Here is a 27,617-nt window from a genome sequence, read left to right as displayed (position 1 = left end):
ACAGCACACAGGACACCCCAAAGGACACCCCAAACACAGAGAATCACCCTGCCCCAAGTGTCAGCAGTGCCGTGACTGGGAAACAGCCTCACACAGCGAAAAATAGTTTTCTCTCTTCTTTAAAAGTCCTGGGCAAATGGTCACCTTTAGTCAGCCCAGAGGGCCGCTGGTGGGGACCCCTTCTGTCTGTGACAATGCTGGGTGATCACGGGCTCTGCATCTTCGGAGGGACCTCTGGGAACAGACCGTAGCCTGGACGAGCTGCCCAGCCGCTGGCCAAGGGCTCCGGACCTCAGAGCTTGCCCCACTGCGGCTCAGCTCTGAAGGGCTCACACGGAAGCCATGGAGAAAAAGGATGACACCGCCACTGTCACAGCCGACGGCCTCACCCGTGGCAGGTGCTTCACAGGCGTCGGTGACCTTTCACACACTTTGTCTTGCCTGAATAAATAAGAGCCTCACCCATGAAAGAAGAGTCTTTCTGCGTTCCTGACCTGTCAGCCCAGTGGAACAGCAGAGGCCCCACAACCAAGTGCACAGGGGTGGGGAAGGGAGAGCCAGGCGCATCCTTCCACTGGAGGCCCCATGTCCAAGTGCACAGGGGTGGGGAAGGGAGAGCCGGGAGCATCACCGTCACATCACAAGAACGCAGGGCCCGGAGGGAAGCTGGGAGAGGATCGAGAGTCTACCCCAGACACCCCGAGACAAGCTCCTGCCTGGTGAGCCCCCGGGGTCCGGAGCTGAGCTGATGGCAGACACATCTGGGGGCTACCCCCGCACCTAGCTGCACACCCCTGGATGTGAGTCCCGCAGAGACAGAGGCTCCAGAAATATAAGGAGCACATCACACCCCTGGAGTTTTTTCTGGTCTGCCACAGGCTCAGCAAAGAATGGTCAACAGAAACCAACCCAGGAGCTGGGTGGACGGGAAGGACGCCAGCCCAGAGCTGACAGTGGCTGCCTGTGGGGAGTTGGGAGCTGGGGGGAGACGCAGGCCGGACACGGGCCTCACCCATGAACCTCATTTACCTCTCTGATCGTTTGAGTTTTTATGAGTTACTACTAATTTTTATCATTTTAAAAGAACACTTCAAAGAAGAGAATGAGAGCAGAATATCCCGTACAGACACCCACTTTCCAGGAATACACCTCACCTGCTCCTGGAACTCTCCACTGCGGGCTTGCACAGGCTGCGTCTCCAGTCACCAGACCCCAGAAAACTGGCCCAAGCGAGACCACAAAAGCCAAAGAGAAAGGGTAGAGGCAGTGAGACAGCGCCTGGTGTCAAACAAGAAAACCAGCTCACATGCCAGGCCAGGAGCCCGGGTGGGAGGGAGGCTCCTGGCCCGACACCCCCATGTGTCCTGCCAACACCCCCTGAGCAGGTGGCCATCCCCAGCGGTCGTCCCCTCAGACCCAGATAAGGCTCTGGATCCATCGCTCACTGCCGAGGTTCACACTGAGGAAAGTCACGCATGGCTAAAATCCAAAAGCTTGCCAACCTCTCATTACCCGGGCTGCTCTCAGTTCGAACAAGGCTCTGCACCCCCACTTCCTGACCCTCGGGACCTGAGATCTGATTTTCCACTTAAAATCTTTCATCAGCCTCAGACCTAAGCTCAGCATCATCGACCCCCACAGCTTCGACTAAGTCTTACTTCTTTCCATCATGTGTTCCAGGCTCCCCTCCACTGGCTCAGTTACCCACATCCTGGCAAGTAACTCTCACACATCAGGGTCACCTTTCCAAGCTCCCCTGTCCTGCAAGGGGACACGGACACCTAGAGACAGGGCCAGAGCCGGGGGGACAGGGGCTGACCCAATGGGACAACTCACAAACTCTAATATTCTTATGAGCACCTACTTTCCCCTAACGTCCAAGGCAAAACCAGAGGTGCAATGTTCAGCCATAAACCATCACATTTTAGTAACACAGTATACGTCGTAAACTGTTGTAAAGAAAAATAGGTAGACTGAGAAAATAATACTCAGAATAATGACCTAAAGTTTGCGTGTAAGTGCGTCTTTAGCTTAAGAATATCCGCTACAAAGGCAAGCAAAAGCAGCGTTCCCAGGGGGCTGGACAGAGAAGTCACTTCACTCACACAGGTGCAGTGACGGGGGTCATGCAAGAGGGGAGCCCCAGTCCGGGGTCCTGGCAGGGGCTGCCAGCTCCAGGGGTTAATAACTGGTGATCTGGGATGCGGGATCAGAGAGAATGGGAGACATGCAGAAGCCGAGTCACGTGTGAATTCACTGCACCAGGCGGTGAATTAATGGGGGAACCTACCGCCGTCCCCCAAAGGAAGGGCTCAAGCACGGAGTCTGTTTATAAGGGCATCAGGACCAGTGTCTGAATGTGGTCAGACAGCTCAAGGCTATAGGTTAAAGGGAGGGAGGGATGTGTGGGGACCCCCAGTGTTGTCCCTTGGGCTGCTGTTCCCACCTACTGATGGCTCACTTTCCACCTACACCTTCAAGTACCGCACGTCCTCGGACCATGCCTGACCACCGGTTCACTGAGCAAAACCTGCCCTCAGGAGACGCCCTGATATGCAAACTCATCATCGGCTGATCGACTGATCCGGAGCCTCTTCCTGGTCGGGATTTTTGCATTTGAGTGCAGAGCGAATCTGCTCTCTGGCTTAAGCCAAAAGAACAAAGCTCTCATTTTTAAATGTCAGCCACAAACCAGCTCCCTGAAGGAGCCTGGGTGGGGCGGCAGCGGCAGGGGAGATCTCTCCGAGATCGCAGGTGGGGGTCTTCCACTCACGGGGGGGGGGGCTCTCCTGCCCCTGCGCCTCCCCTGAGCACCCTTCCTGCCGGCTTCACCGACTGGGTCCTGCTCATCCCTCAGGCCTCCAGAGGGAAGCAGCAGCCCTGCTGGGTCCTGGACTTCTGGCCTCCAGAGCTGGAGACAGTCTATTTCTGTTGCTGTAAGCCCCCCAGTTTGTGGTCAATTTGTTACAGCCACCCCAGGAAACACACCCCTGGAGTCATCCACTGAAACAGCATCACGGGGGTGGGGGGAGGGTAAGGGGCGGGGGGGGGGAGGGTAAGGGGCGGGGGGCGGGGAGGGCAGAGTGAGAAAGAGACCTCTAGCAGCCCGAACTCCTACGACCAAGTTCCTTCCCTTCCTCAGAAGGTACGGTACCCCCAGCGCGGTGCTCCGTGAATATTCACATATCCTGTTCATCAACAGTCCCCTTGGAGAAACAGTCACCCCAACGCCCCAGGGAGCCGAAATTCAAAACCAGGTAAATCACACAACCACTGTTAAATGAAAGCAATGAATCAAAGCCATGCTTTGTTCTCAAATGACACCCCGCTCCCTTCCTTGGATATCGGGGTGGGGGCGGGTTGCCCCTGAGATCCTTCGTTCACCCTTACGTCACACGCAGTGCTGACCCGCCACGGGGATGGGAGTTTCTGACCCACAGGGATGGAGAAGCAGAAGCTCAGAAGGGCGGAGACGAACTCAGATTCACTGACAAAACCAAAGGGAGACAAGGGAGGGGCAGAGAACAGAGGGATGGACACGCTCTCAAGCAGAGTCGCCAACACTACAAAGCCCCGTGCTCGGAAGCTGGGGCCTTGGGCCACCGTTCCACGCGCCACAGCACAGCCACGAACACTCAACGTGATAGTCTGGTGCGGCAGGCAAAGGGGAATCGTGTTTGTTCTCCTTTAAGAAGCATCAGGTTCCCTTTGCCTGCCTGTCCCTGCGGTGGACTCCAGCATGGTCCCCCTGCCCCCAGGGAGTGAAACCACCCACGGTGTCCCAGGCAGAGGGCGTCCACCCTCTCCTCCCAGTTCACTCCACCGTGGACGCAGTGCAGGGATGTGCCCGGCACGGTACAGGGCGCACAGCGCTCTAGAAGAAGCTGGCCCAAGTGTGCGGGACCCGCGGACCCGGGAGTGAAAGGATGAAGGGATACGTCAGCGAATGCATGAACACGAAAGTTCTGGAGAAACGTCTGAATTCTTCCCTGGGCTCCTCCTCTCTCTGCTGACTCTGCCTCAAGCTTGAGTTCTCTCTTACAAAATTCCTGGGACCGTTTTACTGTGGAAATAGCCCTGACGGTATGAACTCCCGGAGGGCAGACACCTGGGATACAGGCGGATCAGGAAAAAACGTCAGAAATGCTGCTTGGTGTCCTAACCACGTTTTCCTTTAAGCTGCAAACTGCTGGCATGACAGGAACCTACAAGGACGAAAGATCCACAAAAAAACAAGAAACCGCGGCGCGGAGGGGGCGCACCTGGGTGGCTCAGTTGAAGCGTCTGCCTTCGGCTCAGGTCATGATCCCCAGGTTCTGGGTTCGAGCTCCCTGGTCAGCGGGGAGCCTGCTTCTCCCTCTCCCTCTGCCTGCTGCTCCCCCCGCTTGTGGGCTCTCTCTCAATCTGTGACAAATAAATTTAAAAAATAAAAATAAAAAAAGAAAGAAAGAATTTGCGGTGGAGAGACCCCAAGGTGGCTGCTGCGATGACACCCCTGGGTGCCACCCCCTCCCTCAGTGGGCGGGAGACCCAAGACTGGCTTCCAACCAAGAGAACACAGTGAAGGTGGCGGGCCGCCCCTCCCGCACCCCAGCTCCCCAAGTGCCTGCACGCTCCCCAAGTGCCTGCACGCCCATTTCCATTCCCGCGGCACCCTGCAGGTCACCCGCTTCTCGGCAGCGGCTGAGTCATGCCCCATACACTCCAGCCTGGCTCTCCCATGACCACACTTACGTCTATGTTTCCTCATATGTAAAATGGGGACAACAAGAGTTTCCTCACAGTGTTGACACAAGGATTGAATAAGGTGAGGCTGGAAAAGTGATTACAAAAGCGCCTGGCACACAGTAAGAGCTCAATACATGTTTGTTATTTATGCATGACTTATGCACCTTCTGCTGTCCTGACTGGACTACGAAGTCCGTAAGGGCAGAGACAGTCTGTCTCACCCGCCGCTGATCCTCCTAGCGACTCTGAGGACGGGAGTTAAAATGGGTGAGAAACGTACAATTCCTGCCCAGTACCCCCGAGGAAATGAGGAGTAAAACGAGGACCATCTCACTCGCAGACGATGTTCTTTACATTTCTCTGCTGCCTTAAAGACAACTCGTAACAAAGTTAATTTGACACATATTTAAGGATAAGCAGAAGTGTCAGCCTCCAGTACAGTAATTAGGCTTAAATGGAAACAATTCACATAAATGAGCGTAATTAGCACTATGCGAACACGGTGGCAGCTCACATTTCTGGAAGCGTTTGGGAGAAGGTGTGATTCTTAGGTGCAGGGAAGAGAATGAGAGAGGCGGGGAAGAGTTTTCTCCAATCAGTGCTGAATGATGTGGCTTATGAATGGCTGCAAGGCGATGGAAGGTTTGAAGCATCTGGGGGGTTAGATGCATTTGAGGGGATAGAACAGTCCTCAGCGGGTGCCAAAGTGGGATGCAGGCTTGGAACCGTGGCGCAATGGGCGACGAGAGTTATGCCTGAGACTGAAAGGGAAGGGGCCCGAGGTGAACTCTGCCTGGTCTCTGGTTATTACCCTGGCTGATTCCTCTTCTCCCTCCAAAGACCAATGCAGTCTCTCAGGGTCTGTCTGGATCCCACCTGGTGCCCCTCACCTGGTCATGCCCAGGGAGGGGGTGATCGGGGCAGGAAGACAGATGGGCGGTACCTGGGGCGAGTCACTTCAACACAGCTCCCTCCCCGAGCCAGCAGCTTTCCCAGAAGATTATCAAGAACTGTTTCTCCATCTCTCCAGCTCGGAGGCAAGGGATATTAATCTCCTTTGGGGTTTGGCAACATTTCTGACGAACACCAGCCTTGCCAATGTCCTGGAGGAGGGGCTCTATCGATCAGGGTCAATCACATGGTCTAGGATGTGAAACTGGCTTCACCCCACCATGGGTGGTGGGTTTCATCATAAAGGGGTTATGAGGACAGTAGCCTTATTCACTTCCATTTCAAGTCTATTTTGATGAATTTTATCATGACTGGATATGACAGCCTCAGAATATGTTTAACTAGAGGATTAGGAATCAATTTGGTTCAAGTTAACTCACCCCTGCCCCTCACCCTCCCACTGTCAAGACAACTTTTCTCCTCCGGATGGATGGACCCTCCCTCTCTTCATCCTTCTTTCCCAGGGTTGGTGACGGGAGTCAGGCAGGTGTGCCCACCTGCAAGAGGTCAGGTGGGAAGCTGGGAGGAGTGAGTCAGCACCACTTTCAGAAGGGGACAAGGCAAGCATCAAATGACAGTGTGGTAAGGGGTCACTTGGTACCACGGAGGTCAAGGTGGGGCCCCAGGGTGAGACTGGTCAAGACCGTGGGCTCCACGCACAAGAGTTCCCCCATGACACGTGGCCGTTCACTGCCACCTGTGACTCGGAGCCAGTAACTCGGAGCAGGGGGTGTATTTGTATCAATCCAAGGCATTTTCCTCCATTCAACGATTTTTTTAAGTATCTACACACCCAGCGTGGAGCCCAACGAGGGGCTTGAACTCACCACCCTGAGATCAAGACCTGAACTGAGGTCAAGAGTCGGATGCCTAATCGACTGAGCCACCCAGGCGCCTCCACTTTACTCCATTTAAATATCTACCATCCTTGTTCGCAACAGCAACAAAAATGAAAATCTCAGTTTTTAGGAAGGGGAAGTCGAGAGGGATATTTGCAATGCAGAAATCAATTAAAGGACTCCAAAACCCTCACTGAATACTATCAGCGAAGAGGAAGGCTCCTCTGATTTAGCCCAAGCATGGAGCATCTGTGAAAGAAAAGCTCTATTTTATGTCTGGGGATGTCTCAGCCCCCACGGCACCGCGGGCCAGCGCCCGTACGCGTGACTCACGTATTTACGCCACGACTCTACGAAGTCCCTAACATAATAAGCCCCATTTTAGAGATGAGGAGCCAAACCCAGGAAGGTTCAGTCCTATTTGCAGGTTCGCACAGCTAGTGGCAGACAGGTGGGCCTGGACGCCAAGTCCTTGACCAGAAAATCCTGTGCTTCGTTCGTGGACACTGCGGGCCCCCTCGCGAACCAAGGGGCTTAGGAATGGAGAAAATGGATCCGCACCCACTGCCAGGCCCGGGCATCTAGCAGCCTCTGCGTGGCACCTGCAGCCGGACCCAGAGGGGAAACCCCAAGGCCAGCCACCACAAGCTTTCATTCCTAAGGGCTCTTAAATCACTGCGGCTGAGATGTAAAGTAGCTCCTGCCAGCCGCCCAACCCCCCGGCGGTGCGCGCACGGGTAGCCCACACTGTCAGAAAGCGAACGAGACAAAGGTGCCGATTTCCATGGGTGTTGGCACTCCCGACCTTAACGTGTGATGTAAACAGGTGTTGCTGTTTCCTGTCCTCACATGAGAGAGCAGGCAACCCCCTCAGACCAGGCAGCAAGTGCAAACTCAGCCAGAACTGCTGGGGGGCTTTGGGGGTGGGACTGTGCCCACATCACCCTAAGGAGGGGTGCAAGCCTCTCTGCACCTTGATTTCCATCTACCAAAAATAAAGATCGTAATCCCCACACCCTCCCCACCTCACAGAGACCAGAGAATGTATCGTCAGGTGCCACACCTGGGCTGCTTGGCTCTGCCGGGGCAGGGGGGTCTGTCACCCCCATCCGACTGGGTGGGGGGCAGGCTCTCCGACTGCTCCCCTGCACCCCTCCAGCCCCCCAGGAACCTCGGCTATTCTGCCACACCAACTCTCCCTTCGTAAGAACCTTCCAGCCATCCACCGTCCAGCTCCTGTAAACCGATTTCAAAATACACTTCGTGCCTTCCTAATTCTGCTAACGCCTTCCCCTTCGATGTAACTCTCCCTTCTCTCCAGCAGTCTCAGAACCCGGGCTGCTCTCCCAAGCTCAGGCCCAATCCCTTCTACTGCCACAGAACTGTCTTGGCCTCTCCCCAGCCCTGTGAGCCCCTGAAATCCCAGAGCATCGACTACCCTATTACATCCCCCAGCTGGCCTTTCGGCTCAGCTCTGCACACCAGTCCTACCACTTTCTATGCACGCATGCAACCACGCATGCGTCTACCCGTCCAACCAGCCCGCAAATATGCATCAGCTATCTGTCATATGCCAAGCACGGTTCCGTCACTTCTATCCATTCTCTCCTCATTCTCCAAGATGACTATTTTCCACCTTCTGCTCGCCCCCAAACCTCCACCACGCTGAGCAACCTCACACAATTCCGTGGCGTCAGGGACCATCTTAGTCACACCGATGCCCCTGCCCTGACCGACCTCCTACACTCCAGGCTCCAGCACCCAATACTATCTCCAGCTGGGTGTCCAACAGGCAACGTACCGCAGCCAAAACACAATTCCAGATCCCCATGAAAGCCTGCAGCCTGTTCCCCACCTCGATAAGTGACTCACCCGTCTGTGCAAGCCACAGATGTTGGAGTCATGTTTGTCTCCTCTGTGTTGTGTCCTCTCTCCCCGTCGGTTCTCCCTTCCAACCCTCCAGCTCTATCCCCACGCTACAGCCCAGTGCAAGCCGCTGCGGTTTCCAGCCAGCCCAAGGACAGCCCCCAGCAGGTGTCCCTACTACCACACTTGGCTCTGGATAGTTTTCACACAACAGCCAGAGTGATAGTTTTATGTATTTACTTACTTTGAAGGCTTTATTTATTTATATATTTATTTATTTGACAGAGAGAGAGGCTCGATCCCTGGACCCTGGGATCACCAGAGTGATAGTTTTAAATGTAAGATTTCTAAGTCCCAGGGCACACAAAGCCCTAGATGACCCGGCTCGTGGGTGACTTCACTCACCTCCGGACTCACAGGCTTTCTTGCCAATTCCTCACAAATGCGCCAAACACAGGACCTTGGCATTTGTGACCCTTCTGCCCGAAGAGCCTTCTCCTGGCCTGTTCAGGTGTCTCCTCAATGACTTAAAGCCTCCCTCCCCCATCCATCAACAACACCCCCTTCCTGGCACTCCTCACCTCCCCCCCCTTCATAGCATTTATCACAACCTAAACATTTCAAATGTTCACAATGTCCAGGTACCAAGAGAAGACCAGCTCCACAGATGCAAGGATCTGCCTTCTGGTTCACTGCCGTATTCCTAATGCCAGAGTAACGTTAGCACCTAGCAAGCCCTCAACAAATACTTGCTGGAGGAATGAATGAATGAATGAGTCCCATGTATCTATTCTCTTACAACCTACATCTGATCTCCTGGGACCCAAGGTTGGGCAGCCTACAGCCAGGGGCAACACCCACGGCATTGTTCATACTTTGATCTTCCGACACCCCCTTGCCCAGGGACAAGGGCAAGTACAGGGCCGGATGGCCATCAGCTTACACGACCAGTGGGTAGTACTACCTAGCATGCGGTGATGGAAGGACCCAGGGGCCGGTGTCTGTTTAGGATTATTGATTTGTGGTGTGCACCAAGGGCACGGGGTAGTGAGTAAAAGTGGAGTCCTGTGGCTGCCACATCTGTTAACCACGGGATCCTTGAGGCCAGACAGACAGTGGGACTGGCAGGGCAAAGCAGGCCAGTCCTGGCCAGTCCTCAAGTTTGGGAAGCTCAGGAGACAGGCCACTAACCCACAAGGCAGCAGATGCCAGTGGGTCCCAGGGTCCCACCTGATGCTGCGCCATCAGCCCTCTGCCCCAGACAGACCCTCAAGGGGAATGCTGGCAAGTACGGGAGCTTCGCCTCCTGCCCGGGCACTGACCTTGCCCAGCCAACCATCTTAGCCACTGCACAGCACTTACGGCACACGCTGGGATGCGGAAACTCAGGGGAGTGGCCCTTTGTCCCAAAGCCTTCTCAGACCTGGGGGCAGAGGCAGAACTGGCCCCACATACAGTGAGCCCTTCTGCCCCCATGATGTGGCTCTCAGCATCTGCTCCGCAGGCAGGAACCCAGGAAGCCTGGCCATTCCTTGCTGCAGGAGACCAGCGTGAACACACCCGGAGGGCGTAGGCCCTGGGTCTCTCCGCACAGCCCTGCTGTTCACAGGAGCATGGGCCCTGTCCATAACACCAGGCCACAGCCACCTAACCTGGGGGGCGACGAGGGCCCCCACACTGCCATTTGCTGATCCAGTCTCCATTCTGACCGGCAGCTCCCAGCAGACCGGCTCTGGCCACTGGGGGTTGGAGGGGAGGAGGGCTCCTGTTCACCCTGGGGACAGGAAGGCTGAAACCCCTTCTCCCGTTTCTCTCTTTCAAATGCAAGCTGGTAGTCTGGACCCCTGATAGAACACTACTCTAGTAACCACAGGACTTTTCATGCCTGCTGAGATCTGTCACGGCCACCTTGGACAGTTAGCTAGGCTCCATGCCCCCACTTTGAGGAAACGGAGGTATTTGCTCCCACCGTAGCTGGGGAAGCAGCGGCGATTAAACGAGAGCCCCCACTTGCACTCCCAGACCAGGGAGCCCTTCCGCAGTCACCACGGCGTGAGGAAGACAGAAATCACCACGCACGCAAAACGCAGAGAAGGAATCCTTTCTCTCCAGAGATTATGAAATCAAAGAGCATTTTGTTGCTTCTTGGACACTTTTCTCCATATGACTCGGAGGCCACACAATTCAACAGGGTTCCCATTATTATTATTGAAGTTCCTGCCTCCTTCACAAACTTTCAAACAGACCGAGAACACATGCGTTTACCTGCGCTCACCGTGGCGCGGGGCGAGCATGTCGCGCGGGCTTCCAGCCCCCTCCTCCCCGGGGCTTGGCTGCAGGGCTCCCGCAAAATCTCGAAATACCCCCGGATCTGCGCGGTCATTGAGGAAAGCAGCCCGGCTCTGAACAAGCCCAGGCAAGCCCAGGCAGAGCCCGCTTCTGGGTCCTCCTCCTGCGCGCACCACCCGGCTCCGGGGCGGGGGACGCAGCTCTCCAGCCCAAGACCCCCGAAGTCGGCTCGCCCCAGAAGGGTGGGGCGCTGGCGTCCGGGGCACCTGAAAAGGGAAAGGGCCAGGTGGCGAAAGGCACGGCGCGGGGGGCGGTGCCAGCCTGCGCCGGCTTCGGGGCGGGGGCGCTGCCGGCGCCGGGGTCACGTCGAGGGGGGCGGTGCGCGCTGCCCCAGGCCACGGCGGGGCGCCCTGGAGGGAGACCGCGCGAGCTCGGCCGTGGGGCCGGTCCGCCCACCGCGGGGGCCCGGGCGCGCCTCCCGGTGCCCACGTCCCGGGCTCCGCGGCCATCGCCACCCTCCCGGGGCCCCTCGGCCCTGCTCGGCGGGACCGAAGCCCGGGCGGGCCGGGGGGCCTGTGAGAAAGCAAACAGAAACCGCGGAGCGCTCGCCGCGATGCCCAGCCCGCGCGGCCTCTCCCCGGGAAGAGGGAAGAAGGCACCCACGTCGCGTCCCGGCCGCGGGCAAAGGAGGTGTCCCGGGTCTGGACCTGTCGTCGCCGACACTGCCAGCCGGGAGAGCTCCGAGGTCCCACGCGGCCCGGGGTTTAAGGAGACGGGAAACAGCTTCCAGTGCCGGGAGCCGGCACCCCGCCGCAGTCAACGCCCGCCGGCCCGGGGCCCCGCCCCCACTCACCGCGCCCCCAAGTTCCGGCGCTGCGGGCCACTGGGGGGCCTGGGTCCGGCGCGGCGCTCGGGGCCGAGGCCGCCAGGCAGGAGTCGGCTTGGCCGAGGGGCCGGGCGCAGGCTTCCCGCACCCGCCTTCCAGGGTCCGGGGAACGAAAACGCGGACGTGCGTCCGCAGCACGGAGTTGCGGGGAGGAGCCCAGCCGCCCGCAAGGTGCGCGCCTCCCATTTCTCGAGGTTTCCACGCCGCCTTGCGCCTGGGCAGGGACGCCTTCGGGGTTGGTGCGGACGCACGTGCAGGGGCGGCTCCAAAGATTCCCCTTCCCCTCTCGGCTGCGGGGAAGGGGATCCCCAGCCACTACCCCGCTCCCAACCATCTTAGATCCCACTCAGACCGACCTGGTCGGGACCTCGGGATCTTTGGGAGACAAGCTGCCGCGGGGCTCCCTCTGCAGGTGTTTCTGCCCAGGGGGTTGTTGCAGGACAGAGAAGCAAACCGTCCTCGCAGACCCACACTCACAACACTCTCAGGACTCCGCGCGATGCACCTGTGACCCACCGAGCACGCACCTGTCTCCTCCACGCAGGCAAAACTGAAGGGCGAAGGTCCTTTTGATTTGGTGATGCAGCGGCTCCCTGAAGCCACAGCGGAAGCTCATTCGTCTTGTGCTGGGGAGAACACGGCCCTTGTGGGGACAAGAGGGAGGCGGCTGCTGCCTAGGTGGGTAATCCCATCTGGACACCCTGGAGGGAGCAAGTGGAGGCCAGGGGTGAGCTGCCTCCACTTGATGGTTGGGGATCCTGAGGCTCACAGAGGTGAGTCTGTGTGGAGCCCAATGTCTCCCAGACTTTTCCAGGGATTCTAGAACAGTCCTAGAAAAGGAAGGAGCCAGCCACCAAGTGAGAGAATGCCCAGGTGCAGGAGGATGGCTGCAGGTCAGGCCGACATTTCCCCACACCAGCAGTGCAGGGGAGGGGACAGTTCCCCACCCACCCTCACCCCTGGATGGCCTCACCATGGGCAGATGGGGTGACGATGGCCTTCCCATTTCCTCAAAGACTCAGGAAGATTCAAATGAGGCCAATGGCTCCGGAGGCAGCACATGGCGATGGGAAGGAAAAGCGGATTCTACTGCTGACTTGCTTAGGACCTTGAGCCATCCTAGTAACAGCTCGTTTGCCTCGAGCGCTCGCAGTGTGCCCGGCATCATCGTGAGCCCTTCCGCAGGCAGCGTCGTTCAGTCTTCAGGCAGTCCTGTGAGATTGGTACCAGTACGGCCCCCATTTCCAGGTGAGGACATCGGGGACCAGAAGGGTAAAACTCGGCCACCATCACGGGGAGGAGAGTGGGGCTGAGCTAGGAGTCCACGCGTGCCTTCGAGACCCGCAGCCTCACGGCTGAAGCCCTGGCCATTTTGCCTCAATTTCGCAGATTGCTTAGCGTCCCCAAGCCTTGGTGTGCTCGTGTGCACAGACAGCACCCGGTTCTGGGAAGGAGTCGGTAAGTCCTGTGGAACCTCGGCCCCTCGGGGCAGGTGGACGCACCGCGCTAGATAGAGTGCCTGTGCGCAGCCGCACTGGAGCGCACCCCCAGCTCGTGGAAGGGACCTCAGGGCAGTGCCAGGCCCCAAGGATGCATTAGCTGTCCGCTCCATGCATGTAGACACCTGGGAGCATCCTGCTTGAGTGCCTCTGGCCTCGTTGGTCCTTTCTCTTCTTGCTTTCCTTACAGAGCCACCAGGAGGCCTTGACCCGGGCAGCCAACAGTTGTATGAATTCCCTTTGGGGACACCGGGTTCTGGCAACTAAAGAATTGGATTCTTACCCACTTTTTCATCCTAAGCATTTTTGTGTAAGCAAGGACTGTTTTACAAAGTATGTGCCAAAGTCAGTCTCACCTGTCCCCAGCCCCACCAGGCTCAAGGACGCTGAGCTCATCTGTATTTCCCCTAGGACCCACCCAGCACCCACACATACACATACCGCTAACTTACAGAGAGAGGGGGCTATGGAAGTAGCGTGGACAAGCTTTGACGTGGGCCCCCGGCTGCGCAGAGTCCGCCTCCCCAGACATGGCTGTGAAACGATGTACCCAGAGGCCTTTGGGCCTGAAATGTAACCACAGATGCCCAAGGAGTCCCGCTCTCCAGTCAACCTATGGCTCGATCTCATCCAAAACCGTGAATTCAAAAAAAAAAAAAAAAAAAAAAAAGAAGGATAACAATGTCCTGGGGTTAGATCATGGTGATGGCTGCACGGTTTTGGCAATATACTAAAACCCACTGAACAGTACACTTTTAAAATTTATGGCAAGTCAGTTTTATCTCAGCAGAAAAAGAAAAAAGGAGCCACCATTCTTCCTTACTGGCTAGAAATAAGCGATAAGAACCCAGCCAGTCATTTGAAAGTCCTGGTACTCCTGATACTAACAGCTAACTCCCCCGACTTAGAAGATCTAATCCAGGTTGTGGGTAACACGGGAACGTCAGGCTGGGCTATGCCAGGGCCCTGGCTGTGACCGTCTCAGGGGCAAGTGGCCAGGAGGCTGTGGCTGCCTGTTTGTTATGCCCTCTAAGACAGGACTACAGGGACACAGGGTCCCAGACTGGACCCTGCAGAAGAAAGGGTTCTTGTGGGGGAGGGGCTTTCCCCACTACAGCCCTGACATCAGAGAGTCGCTTGGGAGAGTAATGGTGGAGGGGTCTGTGTGTACCCGTGTGGCCTGTGGGGGTGCCCCGGGGAGCCCATTTAGCACTACAGAGCCCTGCGTCAGCAAGCACAATTGTCCAGGCCCCGTCTCTGAATAAGGAAGCCCAACTTGACTGGTTGGGTTAGTGAAGAAATCGCCACCAGATTAAAAATAGCAAATTAATGTAAGAAGTTAAAATGCTGTACAAAGGGGAGAATTACTTTGAAATGTTTACTCATTGCTATGCTGACGGGGCATTTCAATTAAACACAGTTTTAAGTTCTGTTTAGTTTCCAGTTTCTAAAGGCACCCTTTGGCTTATGCATCAAGTCAACCTTTTTCCTAATTGAAGACAGAGGTCAGCTTATTCTTAGGAGATATCTATCTATGGATTGATTGATTCATAATATTTAATACATATGCTTACATACACACGTTATTTACTACCATTTATCGAGTTATTATATATGTTATACACTGTTACGTGTTTTGTAGACTTGGTCTCACTTGACGCCCAGCAGCTCTATGATATTATGCCCATTTAGCAGGTGATAAACTGAGTCTCAGAGAAGCTTCCATCCCACATCCTTGTTTGAGGTCATATAGCTTAAAAGTGACAGACCTGGGGGACTGGGGGGCTCAGTCAGTTAAGCATCCGACTCTTGATTTCAGCTCAGGTCTTGATCTTAGAGTTGTGAGATCGAGCCCCACGTTAAGCTCTGTGCTCAGCAGGGAGATTCTCTCTCCCTCTGCTCCTCCTCCTGCTCTTTCTCTCTAAATAAGTAAATAAAATCTTAAAAAAAAAAAAAAAAGAAAGTCACAGACCTGGGATTTGGACCTTTGCTGAACCCCAAAGGCAGAGTTAGCCTCAGAACACCAGGGCATCATTTAACAAAGGCTCCAGGGACGGGGGAATCCCCTCCATTTTTATTGGCGTGAGTGAAAACTCCCCAACCCTGAGTCCAGAAAATTGAGACTTGCCCAGATCTGTTTGCCCTGCCTGCAGCTTTCATAAATATACATAACTGATACCTCCCATTTCTCCAACTCAAAGAGGAAAATAGGGACAGTTTCTGTCCTAAGCATGCCCCCTACTCCCCTCTCCCCAAAGAACCCTGGGAGCAGCACCTCACCCCATGGCCTGCTTACTGCCCCCATCATCCCTCTGGAATTGATCTGGGATGGTCAGGTTGAGGGCTGCTGGTTTCCCCAGGCGCAGGTGGGCGAGGGGATGGAGGAAGAGGCCCTATGTCTTAGACGGGGCTGACCCACCGCCCTCAATGTCTAGCTATTTGGAGACACGAAGTCTTGCCAATCCACACATTGGATTATTTAACAAAGACTTACACTGGGAGTCTCCCTTGGCCAGGCTGGAGCCCAAGTGCTTTATAGAAATGACTTGATTTAATCCTCATAAAAACACTAGACTTCCATTATTCCCATCTTACAGATGAAGAAACTGAGGCACAGAGAGGCTAGAAAGTTCCCCGAGGTCATGCTGCTGGTTTGGGACGTGAGCCCAGGTGGTCTGGCGGCAGAGTCGGCCGCAGCTCCCTTAGGGGCTACCATGGCCTCCTGGGTAGCGGGGCGCCGATCTACCCACCTCTCTAGCACTGGCTACCTGCTGGGTGGGCTTCAGATGACTCGTTCCGCACACACTTTTGACGTGTGTTCCTCCCTGTCGGCTGACCTCATCAGGGCCACCCCGGTCCATCCCAGATGGTGGGAAGGGCTAGACTCCACCCTCTCCCTCCCCGAAGGCTCACCGGCCCACAGCAAGCTTCCAGGCACCTTTCCAACCATCTTCACCCCCACTTGGGGGGGGGAGGGGCACAGCTCTCCCTGGGTACAGCCCGACCTCAGCCAGACGTTTCTGCTCTTGTCCTTTCCGCCGAAGCCAGTGAGTGTCAACGCGACTCTTGAGCGGTTCCTCCCTGTTGAAGACCGCTCCAAGACGGCTTCGTGACTCCACCGCCGGAAACACGAACAGCACGCAGCATCGAAAGGGCGGTTTCTCTGGTTGAAGAAACCAGCTGCCACCCCACAGCATCTATGACAATGCGCATTACGTAATGCGTGCCATACACGTCTTACTATATAATAAATACAGGAGCAGTCGGTAGAGCATGGGACTCTCGATCTCGGGGTCATGACTTTGAGCCCCACATTGGGTGGGGAGCCTGTTTAAAATAAAAGGGGTGCCTGGGGGGCTCCGTCGGTGAAGCATCTGCCTGCAGCTCAGGTCATGATCCTGAGGTCCTGGGATCGAGCCCCGTGGCTCCCTGCTCAGTGGGGCGTCTGCTTCTCCCTCTGCCTCTCTGCTTGCTCACGTCCTCTCTCTCTCACATAAATAAAATCTTAAAATAAACATCATATATATGTATTCGTGATGATAAGGATGATGTAGGAACTATCTATTGCTCCCGATTGATGGTTCTTCACCTTTTGGGGGCCACATAATCCTTTGAGAATCTGATGAAAGCTATGAACCCTTTCCAAGGAAAAAACCAACAATTCCCCTCACACAAAATTTTACCTACAATTTCAGAAGCCCTTGGCTGCCTCCTCCCCACACTTTCCTCCCCTCAAATTTAAAAAGGGAACAGTACCGTGGGGCTATCCAGTAGAACTGTCTGCGATGGTGGGAAAGTCCCACGTCTCTGCTGTCCACTGCGGCAGCCACGAGCCTCGCGTGACCACCGGAATTAATAAAATAAAAGGTAACATTCGGATCCTCGGTGCAGAAGCACGTGGCTGGCGGCCGCCGTCTTGGGCAATGCAGTTGTCAAGCCCACCCTGAAACAAGCCAGAGCATCAGGACACGGCCCAGCGCGGCCGCGCCACAGGTTGGCTTGCTGTCGCTGCCTTACGTTGAGGGGCCCTCGGTGAAAGAGCCGGAGCACGTGGCTCCCCCCTCCCTGTGCTTTCCTCTAAGATGCTGTTTGCTACACGAAGCATAATAGATATTGGAAGGAGTCTCCGTGACAATCCACTTTTAGGGTCGGGGATCCCCAAATGCAACATGATAAGGAGACTTTTCTTTGGTCACTAAATTTTTGTCCTTTCAATTAGTCGAAGGTGGATGGCCTTTCCCTAGGAAGGCAGCCAGTGCGTTCGGATGATAGTGCAGCGGTCTGAATAGGGAGACAGGGGACGGTGTTTCACAGGTAGGAGCATGAGTGAGTTTGGGCAGAATATTTTGCAAGGTCTGATGGGTCTCTTGCGCTGGGCAGCCCGGTGCTGCGTGCCCGGCAGCTCCCTTAGGACCAGAAGTGGAGGTGGTCGGCCCCACCCACTAACGGGAGGCTGTCTCTCTGCAGTCGCTGGAGACACGAGGACAAGCTCCCGGGCTCTGTAGCTGCGACTGCCCCTACTGAGACCGAGGGCAGAAGGGTCGAGCTTTCCCTGAGCCTGTGGCGTCCTCAGAAACGGAAGGCTGCCATGAGCCTGCATCTGAGATCCTCTCTCTTGCCAGCTGGGTCTAGGGAGGCGGCACTGAAGCTTGCTTTTTTCTACTCATACCTCGTCAAGGTCACCGATGACCTCTGTGCTGCTAAACCCCGTGGCCCCTTCCAAGGCCCCATTTTGTTTGACCCACCAGCATCATCGGACGCAGCTCATCCTTCCCTGATCCTGGAAACTTTTTCTTCCTTTTCATTTGGATTTTGGGATGCCACTCTCTTGGTTCTCCCCTACTTCGCTGACCACTCTTCAGTTCCTTCTGCTGGTCCTGCCTCTAGCCCCCACCCTCTTTCTGTCGGGGGACCCCCCAGGACTCGGCCCATCTATACTCCCTCCCTGGGTGATCTCATCCAGCCTCCTGGCTTATCAATCTCATCTGTAGACTGCTGACTCGCAAACTATTATCTGCAGCCACGACCTTTCTGCTGACCTCCAGGCTCTGATAGCCAACAGCCAATTCAGAGTCTCGTGTATGTGTAATAGGAATCTGAAAATGGGACACATCCCAACTGAAGTCCTGACCGCACCTGGCCTCCCTAGTCTGCTTCTCCAAAGTCTCCCCCTTGCCTTCTCCGCTCATGGGAACCCCATGCTTCCAGCGGGGAACCCCGTGTTTCCAGCACTTTGGCAAAAATCCTTGGGGTCCATCCTTGACCCCTGTCTCTCTTCCCCCAGCATCCAGTCCATCAGCAAAGCCTGCTGGTTCCACGTTCAAACTATGGCCAGAATCCAGACCCTTCTCTGCTTTTCTCATCACAGTCCTCGCTCCCACCCTGTCCAAGCCAATGTCATGCTCGTGCCTAGGTGATGGTCGCAGACTCCTACCTGGTTTCACTGGGCCCCTGCTCCCTAAAGCCTGTCTTCAGCACAGCATCCAGGAGTGGCCGATTTTGAATGAAATCTAGTCACATGAAATGAAATCCAGTCTGCTCAAAAGTGCCCCCTCACCTTGCTCAGAGTCAAAGCCAGAGTCCCTTCTGTGGCCTAAGAAGCTCAAATGAACCTGGCCCCAGCTGACTCCCGACCTCATGTCTTACTGCTCTCTCGCTCGCTTACTCTGTTCCAGCCACACCTGCCTCCTTGCTGATCTCCGAACACACCAAGAAGTCTTCTCCCCTGCCCGGGAGGCCAGAGGAACCGGACCAGGGCCCTGCGGCCAACACTGTTTCCACCCTCATCATCACTAATGAGAACCAGAAGCTGTAGCCAGTAAGCCTGTGGCCACCCCGGTCCCCCAGTGAGACCTCAGAGGCGACAGTACTAAGGAGCACCCTGGGCCGTGGTTTCAACGCTCATCTCTTACAGCCAAAGGGCCGCGGAGGGGCAAAGTGGCAATTCTCTCCTAATTCAGAAAATAGTAACACGAGCACTTTCTTTCTGATGCAGATAACTACATTATTCTCCTGATGAATCAAAAAGGAAAAAAATAAAAAAGAAGAGTGACGGCATGATGGTAGGAAATGTGGGGTGTTCTATAGGGGAAAGAGTCACCCCAGCTGAAGGGCGGGGGTGAGAGAATCCCACACCTGCGCCTTGACAAGGCAGAGTGGGACTCGCCGAGCAATTCGTGAAACAAGGCAGCTGGTAAACAGACGCGGCCGTTAGTGGCAGGGGCTGTCCACCTACGGCAAGTCTACTCTAAAGGATGACAGCTCCACAGAAAGCCAGGAAGAAAGTCACCCACGTGCCAGGGTATATAAGGATTTCCCACACGAGGACCACGGGGATGACTCCCGTGAATGACACGGGGCCTTGTCCCTAAGGGATCCCCCTTTTCTCGACTCAGCACACCAGCACCCATCCTCAGTCCTTTGGCAGGTCCTGCCAAGTTTATGAGTTTGCGGTCACGGCCCCACTGTCGTAGTCAGCCCCCGTGGCTTTCTATAAATACGCAGCATGCCAGCCCAGCCCTCAGAAGACTGTGTGGCAGGCGTCTGGACTTCCGGCTGGAAGAGATAATGGCACTCACCAGACTTCTTCGCTGGAGCTGTGTCTCTCCACTTGCTCGCAAGGAACGCCTTGGGAGAGCAGTTGGCCTTCAGGGACCTAGAGAAGCAAAGAAGTGATGCAGACCAAACCAAGGGCAGCCTGTGGGTCCCTGGCGGGTCTGCTCAAGTGTCCCTCGCCAGCCTTCTCTCCTAGGGGTGATTTTGCCAGGAGGAACTTCGCCCTTGAGTTAAGGCGCTGCCGTCCCCAGGAAACAGCTGAGAGTGTGTGTGCCTTCCAGAGACCTACGTGCACTGGTGTCCCCAACAGAATTCGCAAACTTCTAAGGTTAGAGAGAGAGAGATGGGTCGGACCAACACAAGCGTGGAGCCAGGCCGCCAGGCAGAGCAGAGGCCCCATGGTGACCCGGGGCCCTTGGAGCCTGTGAGGTAGGTCCGTGGGGTGAAGGCTTCGAGGGCGGGCATGAAAGGCAAGCATGGCCCATCTCACAATTTTATCATGAGCCTGCCCGATCTGAGAAGAAAAACGAAATTAGTACTTAAAAAAAAAAAACAAAAACAAACCCTTGAGCCTTGTCTACTGCTTATTGTGAAATAAGCACATTTATGACACAGAAGGAAGCCTGATATCTCTGAGACCTTGAATGGACTATTTGCAATATGTGGGCTGCGGGGCAAGGTGACCTTTAGACCACGGAATGGCAATGCGTTACGTGTGGCCCGGCCTTTCAGAGGGCATGAGACACCCAACACTTCCATGTTGTAGGGAACCTGGGTGGTTGCAAAAGGAAGAAATGTCAAACCAGGGATTAAAAATGCATATTTCAAACACTTAATATTTTAAAACAGAATGCTCTTAACACCCCCCCTCCCCAATACAAGAGAACTGTGCTGTTTACTAGAACTGATGTAAGAAGTCTGAAGGGGGCTCCTGGGTGGCTCCATCGGTTGAGCGCCCGCCTTCGGCTCAGGTCATGGTCCCGGGGTCCTGGGATCAAGTCCCGCATCGGTCTCCCTGCTCAGCAGAGAGTCTGTCTCCCTCTGCCTCTGCCTCTCCCCTGCTTGTGCTCTCTCTCTCTCAAATAAATAAATAAAATAAAATAAAATTAAAAAAGTCTGAAGATTGTTTTGAACGTGGAGCCCAGGCCAAATGCCCCCCCGGAGCAGTTAGACCCCAGAGCAAGATACCCCGAGAAAGCAAGCCGTGGGCATTGACCCAGGCACTGGGATCTGAGCCCCAGGACTGGATGCGTCCACGAGCCATGCTTCGGAGCTCAAGTGATCTATCACACTGGCACCTGTCCAAGCGTCCGCTCCTGACCAGGACCCGGTTCTGGCAGAAACAGAACTGTCAAGTCTACCACTAAGACGTGACTCCATCCCTCGGTGCTTTGCCACCACACTGTCATACAGTGAAATTGCTATTGGATTTTGAAGGCAAGGACTATACCTTATTCCGTTTGGACCTATTCACAGCCCCAGTTCTTACGTCAGTGGATGCCTGATAAATACTTGTTGGGTTGAGTCATATTATCAAGAAAGTGTGATCAAGAATTCCTTGGGAGACACACAGTAGTCTTCCCTTACCTGCAGGCGATATGTTCCAAGACCCCCAGTGGGTGCCCGAAGCCTTGGGTAATCCTATGTACTCTATGTTTTCTCCTACGCATGCACACCTGTGTTAATGTTTAATTTATAAATCAGGCACAGTAATAACTAACAATGAAGTAGAACCATTAGGAGAATAAAACTGGCATGAAAGTTACGTGACTGCAGTCTCTCTGTCTCTACCTTATTGTACCGTACTCATCCCTCTTGCGACCGTTGGAGACGATAAAATGCCTACGTGACGAGGTGAAGGGAGGCGGATGACCAGGCACTGTGCACAGCCTTAGGCTGCTACTGACCCTTGACGATACCTCAGAAGGAGGATCTTTTGCTTGGGGACTGCGGCTGACCGGTGGGAAACCGCGGAGAGCAAAATCGCGGATAAGGGGGAGCACAGTAATGACTGTACATGGCCAGAGAGTCACAAAGCTATGCGTGGCCTATTGGTGCCATCGGAGACGGCCCTAGTCAAATTGCTTGGTCAACCGTCCCCATCTCTGTCATGCTGACACAAACTGCACTGACATCGTCACAAGGGGCCCGGCAGCTCCCCTGCTCTGTGGCCATTCTATCCAAAATCACATGCTGTGCCCACAGAGACACTTACGACAGACTTAGACTTGCCCTCAACTGGAGAACAAAGAAGCTACCACGTAAGTACGATAACGTGCAACCTATACAACCGACTCTATCCCGGAGAAGAGAGGTAATCTCATGACACAGGAAAACGGGCTGTCTTCTACCTAACTGCACGAATTCACCTCCACGCAGCTGAAGGTCATCAGTACACAGCATTTCGTTTCAAGGGTATTCAGATTGGTCCACTCACAACACCAAATCAGCACTAAACCAGGGGGACCGTCGGGGAGGAGAGGGGGTGCTCAGTGGACGCAAAAGTGAGCTGAGACTCTGAATAGAAGCGCCCAACCAAGTGACAGAAAGGTGGGTCATCAGGGAGGGCTGATGGGATGAGAACGAGCAAACCCAGCGGCTGACCCATGTGGACCCCTGTCTGGGTTTGCTACTGCCATTCGGCAACTTCCCCAAGCAGCGGTGGGCACAAGTCCACCTGCCCTGAAACCCGAGGGCGGCCGTTAGCGTTGTTGGTGGGCAGTCCCATTTGTCCTTCGCCACCTTATTCAAGGATGGCCAGCCCTCTCTTCCTTTATTAGTTGAAACAGAATCCTGAACAATTCTCTTGCCTGATCGCGTGGAACGAAATAAAACCAAAATCCCCCATTCTGCAACCCAACCGCCCCGCAGGGAGCCGCAAGTGGCTGGGCTTCCGTCCCACGTCCTAAGGCGCCCTCTGCTGGACGAAGCCTGAGTTACAGCTCTGGTAACCGCCGCCGTATTCAAGAGGCCCGATTTCCCGGAATTGGAAAGAGAAGCCACTATAGAGAAACCCCGTGTTTCCGCAGCAGCCCCCCCACCCAGGCACTTCACCCTATAAGAATTGTAAACCAGAGGTGCTGTAAACCTGCTCCAAGGCAGCATCCAGGTCCCAGGGCAGAACTACCTGATGGCCAGTAAGTTTTGCCTATGGTCCTTAGGAGCTCAAGTCTGTGCTAGCTCCGGGTCCCCACTTTCCTCACCTTGTCCTATTTCACCAGAGTTGGGGTGGGTCCAGTGCTGATGATTTCATCCTTGTCCCACATGCCAGGTCCAAGCATGTCCCAGGGACCCCCAGGTCGGCCCTGAGCCTCCTGTGTCCTTGGACAAGTCGAGTGATCTCTGGGGCTCCCTGTCCTCATCTCTGAGCCCGGAGCTTGGACCAGATGATTTCCAAGTACCTTCCATTTGCCAGGTTAAAGTTTACGTGCACAAAAGGAAAGACAGGTTCTGATCCTTAATCAGATTTGCAATGGTGAGAACGGCAGAGAAACTGCTGACTCTGCATTGGGTGGAAAGCAAAAGATGGTCAGCGGGACAGCTACGGGCTGGGGTCTGGCCCTTTAGCCCCAGGATCCCAGCAGCACTGTGGAGCCTTTTCCTGCCATCCGCCACCTGCCTCCCTGGTACTCCCTGCCTTCGGGATTCTGGGCTTGCTGCCTTGCCAGGTGGATACCACCAGCATCCCATTTCCAGGGGAAACCCAGGCCCTCTATTCATTCTCATGACCTTTTCCTCAGACCTAGACCCTGGAGGAGCCGCAGGGACTCAGCTGGCCAGTTGGCTCTGCCTGGAGGGTGCAGGCAGTCCCCTGGAGAACCGCCTGTCCCCGTGTCCTTGGCAGGAAGACTGGCAGCTGCAGTGCCTGTCCCAGGCTGAGCAGGGCTCCTGAGCAGGGCTCCTGCTGGGGCAGCTATGGGCCTGGACAGGCCCCCCAACCTGATGACATCAGCACAGAGCCGGCCCTGTAGCCCCTGACCCCTGCCATCTCCTCCTCCTCCCCTTCTCCCACCTGCCTCCTCCTCCCAGCGCAATGCAGGCTCCTGGGGCAGCCTCCAGAAGTGGGGACACTGAAAAGAGTGGTGGCTGCCAGCCCCGGGGCTCTTCTTGTGGAAGTCCGGGGTCCAAGACCGTGAGAGACACGAGTCTCTGATCTGTCTCACAACCATGAACAGCCCCCCGAAGAGCAGGCTCACGGACGAAGCGTGACATCACTTCCCAGCTTGCCAGGCGACGGGGCGTCTGCCAGGAACAGGCCCCTGGGGACCAGTGGAGCAGCACTTTCATGCTGCTGGCATAGAGGACGGCCTGCCCCAGAGGCTGCTATTCCGAGCAGAAGGTGCCGTCTAAACCCCCTGGGGCTGCCCTCTCTGTGCCCCAGACCCCTGCCTCCTGCCACCTAAGCCCCTCACATCACCCAGGAGGGTCAGCAGCTCCTGGACCCCACCCGCATTTGCTGGCTTGGCTTCCCTCTGCAGGGGAAGCCGGACTTCCTCCGCGTCCAACTTTAACCTTCTGCTCCTAACTCCATGACACTGGGGAGAAAAAAACCTTCTCCCATCGTCTCCGTGCCTCAGTCTGTCTCCATAGGCTTTTCCAGAAATCCTGAGTGGGAACATTCAAGAATGTGGTCCGAGAAGTTCCCTCTGCTCACACCCAAGAAGATGCCTGAGTTGGGAATCCTTTCCTTACCCCCCACCTGGAAAGGCAGCCTCGCTTTCCAGACCGGCGTCCGTGATCCGGAGCAGGAGGTCCAAAGCCAGGGTCCCGGTCACAGCTCCCCCTGCTGCTCTCAAAGCCTTCTCCCTCCTAATCCTTCCGAGGGGCTGCACGTCTCGCTTCTCCGTGCAGGTTTCCAAATCGTGCCCCCCACTCGGTGGGTGCTCGGGATCCAAGCGCCTGCGGAAATGGCTGGTCCAAGGGGGCAAATGAGCCCATCAGGGCAGGAGCCCTGTTTGTCCTCCTCCCCACCAGGGAAGGCTGCCTCCTGCCCCAGCCGTCAACTCTGATGAAGTCGAGTCGTGAAGAAAAGGTGGTATAAATAAAGCCAGAGACTCCCTCGGTGCGCCAATCAGGACCGGGTGCTGTCGCGGCGCTGGCGTGCGCAGCCGCCAGGAGGTGGCCGTCGGGACGCGAGCGAGGCAGAGGAGTGCCGGCCGCCCGCCCGCCAGAGCAGTGGTGCAGGGCCTCTGCACCGCCTGCTGCTGCAGCCGGCACTGCTGACTTGGCCCCGGCGGCGGGGAGGGCGGGGGAGGGCCTGCAGCAGCTTGGGGTTCCAACTGCCCCTGCGGAACGAGCCCTGGAGCAGCGGCAGCCAGGGCTGGGCTGGCCAAGGCTGGGGCAGTGGGTGGGGTGGGAGAGGAGAGAGCTGGAGAAGCCCTGAGTCAGCACTGGTGCATTGCGAGGTGCCCCGGAGCCTCCGACCGAGACGTGCCCCCCCCGCCCCAGGCACAGCCCCCCACCTAACTCAGCGACCAGCTCTAGCCTCATGTCCCCCCTCAACAATGACAGGACCACAGCGGACCCGGCTCGGAGGACTCTGGGGGATGGAAAGAGAGAATTCTCTTTAAAGAGCAGTCCAGGCCCATGCCCCCCAACCTAGATGTCACTGTGGGGTCAGGCACAAGGCCACGGGGATCTGACCCTCAGAAGGGCGGGGGACAATCTTCTCCTCACTCCCACCGTCTTACAGCCCATGGCTAGGGGGTCTTCCCTGGGGGTCATCTTCCCTGGGGGTCAGAGGGCTGTGCCGTGACCATCACACATCACGTTCACTGGCTGTTCCGCCTGACAAAACCTGGGCAGCGCTGGCCCCTTGCTGTCCCAGGCCAGCTCTTGCCTTACCAGCTTCTGAACAGCTGGCTTCCCGTCTGCTGCCCGAGAGCCCAGACACCAGGGCGTCCAGGGGCCTGCAGGGGCTAAGGCCCTGCCCCACCTATTCATCCCTGAGGGTCTCCTGTCACCTTGACTGCTTCTTCCCTGGCCGCCTCACTGCGGTCACTCTGGCCCAGATGGCGCCTGCCTGCGGGGAGGGGCCCCTTGCGGTGAGAAGCCCCTCACTCATCTCACACTGGCAGCGAGTGGAGTTCACTCTACAGACCCCAGTGGAGTCAGAGGCCTGGACGCAGGGTCCCCTGCTCCTCCTCAGAGCACAGGTATGAGTTCCTGTCTCCCCTGACCTCCTCGAGGGGACCATAGGCGAGTACATGTGGATGGCATGCTGGGGGTGGGCACAGTGGCACTGGCTTTGCATTGACCACAGGCTTTTCTCTTGGCTAATTCCAGATGGAAAGGAATGAACTGCAGCCGTGAAGGATGCTCCTTTGTCATCCGGGCTGCGTGGGGAGGCCCCAGACGGGAGAGGAGTTGGCCTGAGCAAGCCGGCTCTGTTCTTCTGCTCCCCAGGGTGGCAAGGCCACCGACACCTCTGCCCCATCAAAGAGGGAAAACTCATCAAGGTTTGTCCAAATGGCATGTCCTAGCAGCTTCCGGGGGGGGGGGGCAAGTGCTGCGTGCTCACCAATGAGGCTACACGTCAGTACCATACAAAGTTGACCTCAAAAGCCCCTAGAACGTGGGACCCCAGTGACTGGTTTGGGTGTTCCAGGCTCGAAATCTTGCACGGCCAAGGATGCTTATCTGGAAAGATAGAGTTGCTGCATATCACCAGGGGGGTCCCCCAAACACCCTCCCTATCACCCCAGATTTGTAAGTCATACGTGGTCAGAGATGGCTTTAAATATACGGGGAATGTATAAATATGGCTCCAACACCACAGAGGGCTCTGAGGGATGGCATGGGGACAGCCAAAGTAGAGGATAGCGAGACACTCCTAATTTGGGGATGGGGTGCTTTCACTGCAGAGTGCTTTTCCGGTCTGGGCGATTATGCCGTCTGAGACCCTATAAAGTGTTTGACTATGGGCACGCAGTTCCCAAATGCCTATGGGAGGTTCGATAGGAGCACCTACCCTGCCCCGGGGAACTTCAGCCCTCGCTCTGCTGCTCCCGGAGCGCAGGCAGGCTTTCTCGGGACAAGCCTTCCAGTCTGGCTCCTGTCTGCAGCAAGAACCAGAACGCGACGCAGGAACCCACGGAGGTCGTGGCACCGCGCCAGCCTCGGCCCGGCTGCTGTTTCAGGGGCTTGCCTGGGTAATTTACACCAGAGACGTTTGCTGCGTGTCCTTGGGGCCGATTTATTGTGAGGCTGAGCGTAGTTTTCTTGTGTTTTTTTGGCTTTTTTGTTATCATTTTTGGTAAAAGGACACCCTTTGCTTTGGGAAAACTGGGAGGAGCTCAGCCCTTCCAGCCTGGGACCACCTGGGCAGGTGCGGGCATTGGCCCTGCATGACATCACTCTCAGTGCAGACCCAGATCCCAGCCCTGCATGGCCGGGAATGCCATGCCAGCCTCGAAGCTCCTCCAGCCAGCACCTACGGAGACAGCAGCTGGCTTTGGGGTGGCCCTCTGGCCAGGTGAGGAGGAGTCTGGTCCCAGAGACCAGAGCTCAGGGGCCTTAGGCTGCTTGTTTATTTCCCCAGAAAGAGTCACTGCCCAAAGTGTGCTTTCTGCTGCCTCTGTGCCCTCCCACCTAGACAAGCCCCTCATGGACCATCCCCCGCCAGCTGCCTGGCACCCCATGCATCATCGATCAGTGCCTACTACTAACACAGGGGGAATCCATCCGTGCTTAAATGCAGCAGCCTCTGCTCCTGTGATCGCAAATATTTGATTTGCATTTTGAGTTTCCCTCCAAAGCTCGCCTCAGTTTACCCAAAAGAAGAAAACATCCACCCCCAATGAATAAGGCTACGTCTGTGTTCCCAGGGTTCATGCCAGGCTGGGAAACATCACAACAGAGATGGACCAAATGCCCTAGCCCCGACTCCCCATAAATTAAAGAGCCAGATAACCAGACACCAACGCGCGCACCAAGGCGAAGACTGAGCTTAAACTCATCAGTAAGTCTGTGGGGGTCCCCTGCCCCAAGCATGCGGGAGAGGGA

General features: G+C 56.0%; 1 protein-coding gene across 1 annotated transcript; it reads left to right on the top strand.

The window, feature by feature from the left end:
- Positions 1–11,084: 11,084 nt before the first annotated feature.
- LOC123796184 (uncharacterized) lies at positions 11,085–15,021 on the top strand. Its single transcript, XM_087858293.1, has 3 exons — positions 11,085–11,730; positions 12,104–12,237; positions 12,576–15,021. The coding sequence occupies exons 1-3, from the start codon at positions 11,287–11,289 to the stop codon at positions 12,670–12,672; spliced, it is 675 nt and encodes a 224-aa protein (XP_087714419.1). The 5' UTR covers positions 11,085–11,286; the 3' UTR covers positions 12,673–15,021.
- Positions 15,022–27,617: the final 12,596 nt, after the last annotated feature.

Source organism: Ursus americanus, chromosome 33, assembly GCF_024610735.1.
Source record: "Ursus americanus isolate L20-20 chromosome 33, mUrsAme1.1.p, whole genome shotgun sequence".
Taxonomy (NCBI): domain Eukaryota; kingdom Metazoa; phylum Chordata; class Mammalia; order Carnivora; family Ursidae; genus Ursus; species Ursus americanus.
This window is presented reverse-complemented; position numbering and strand designations above follow the sequence as displayed.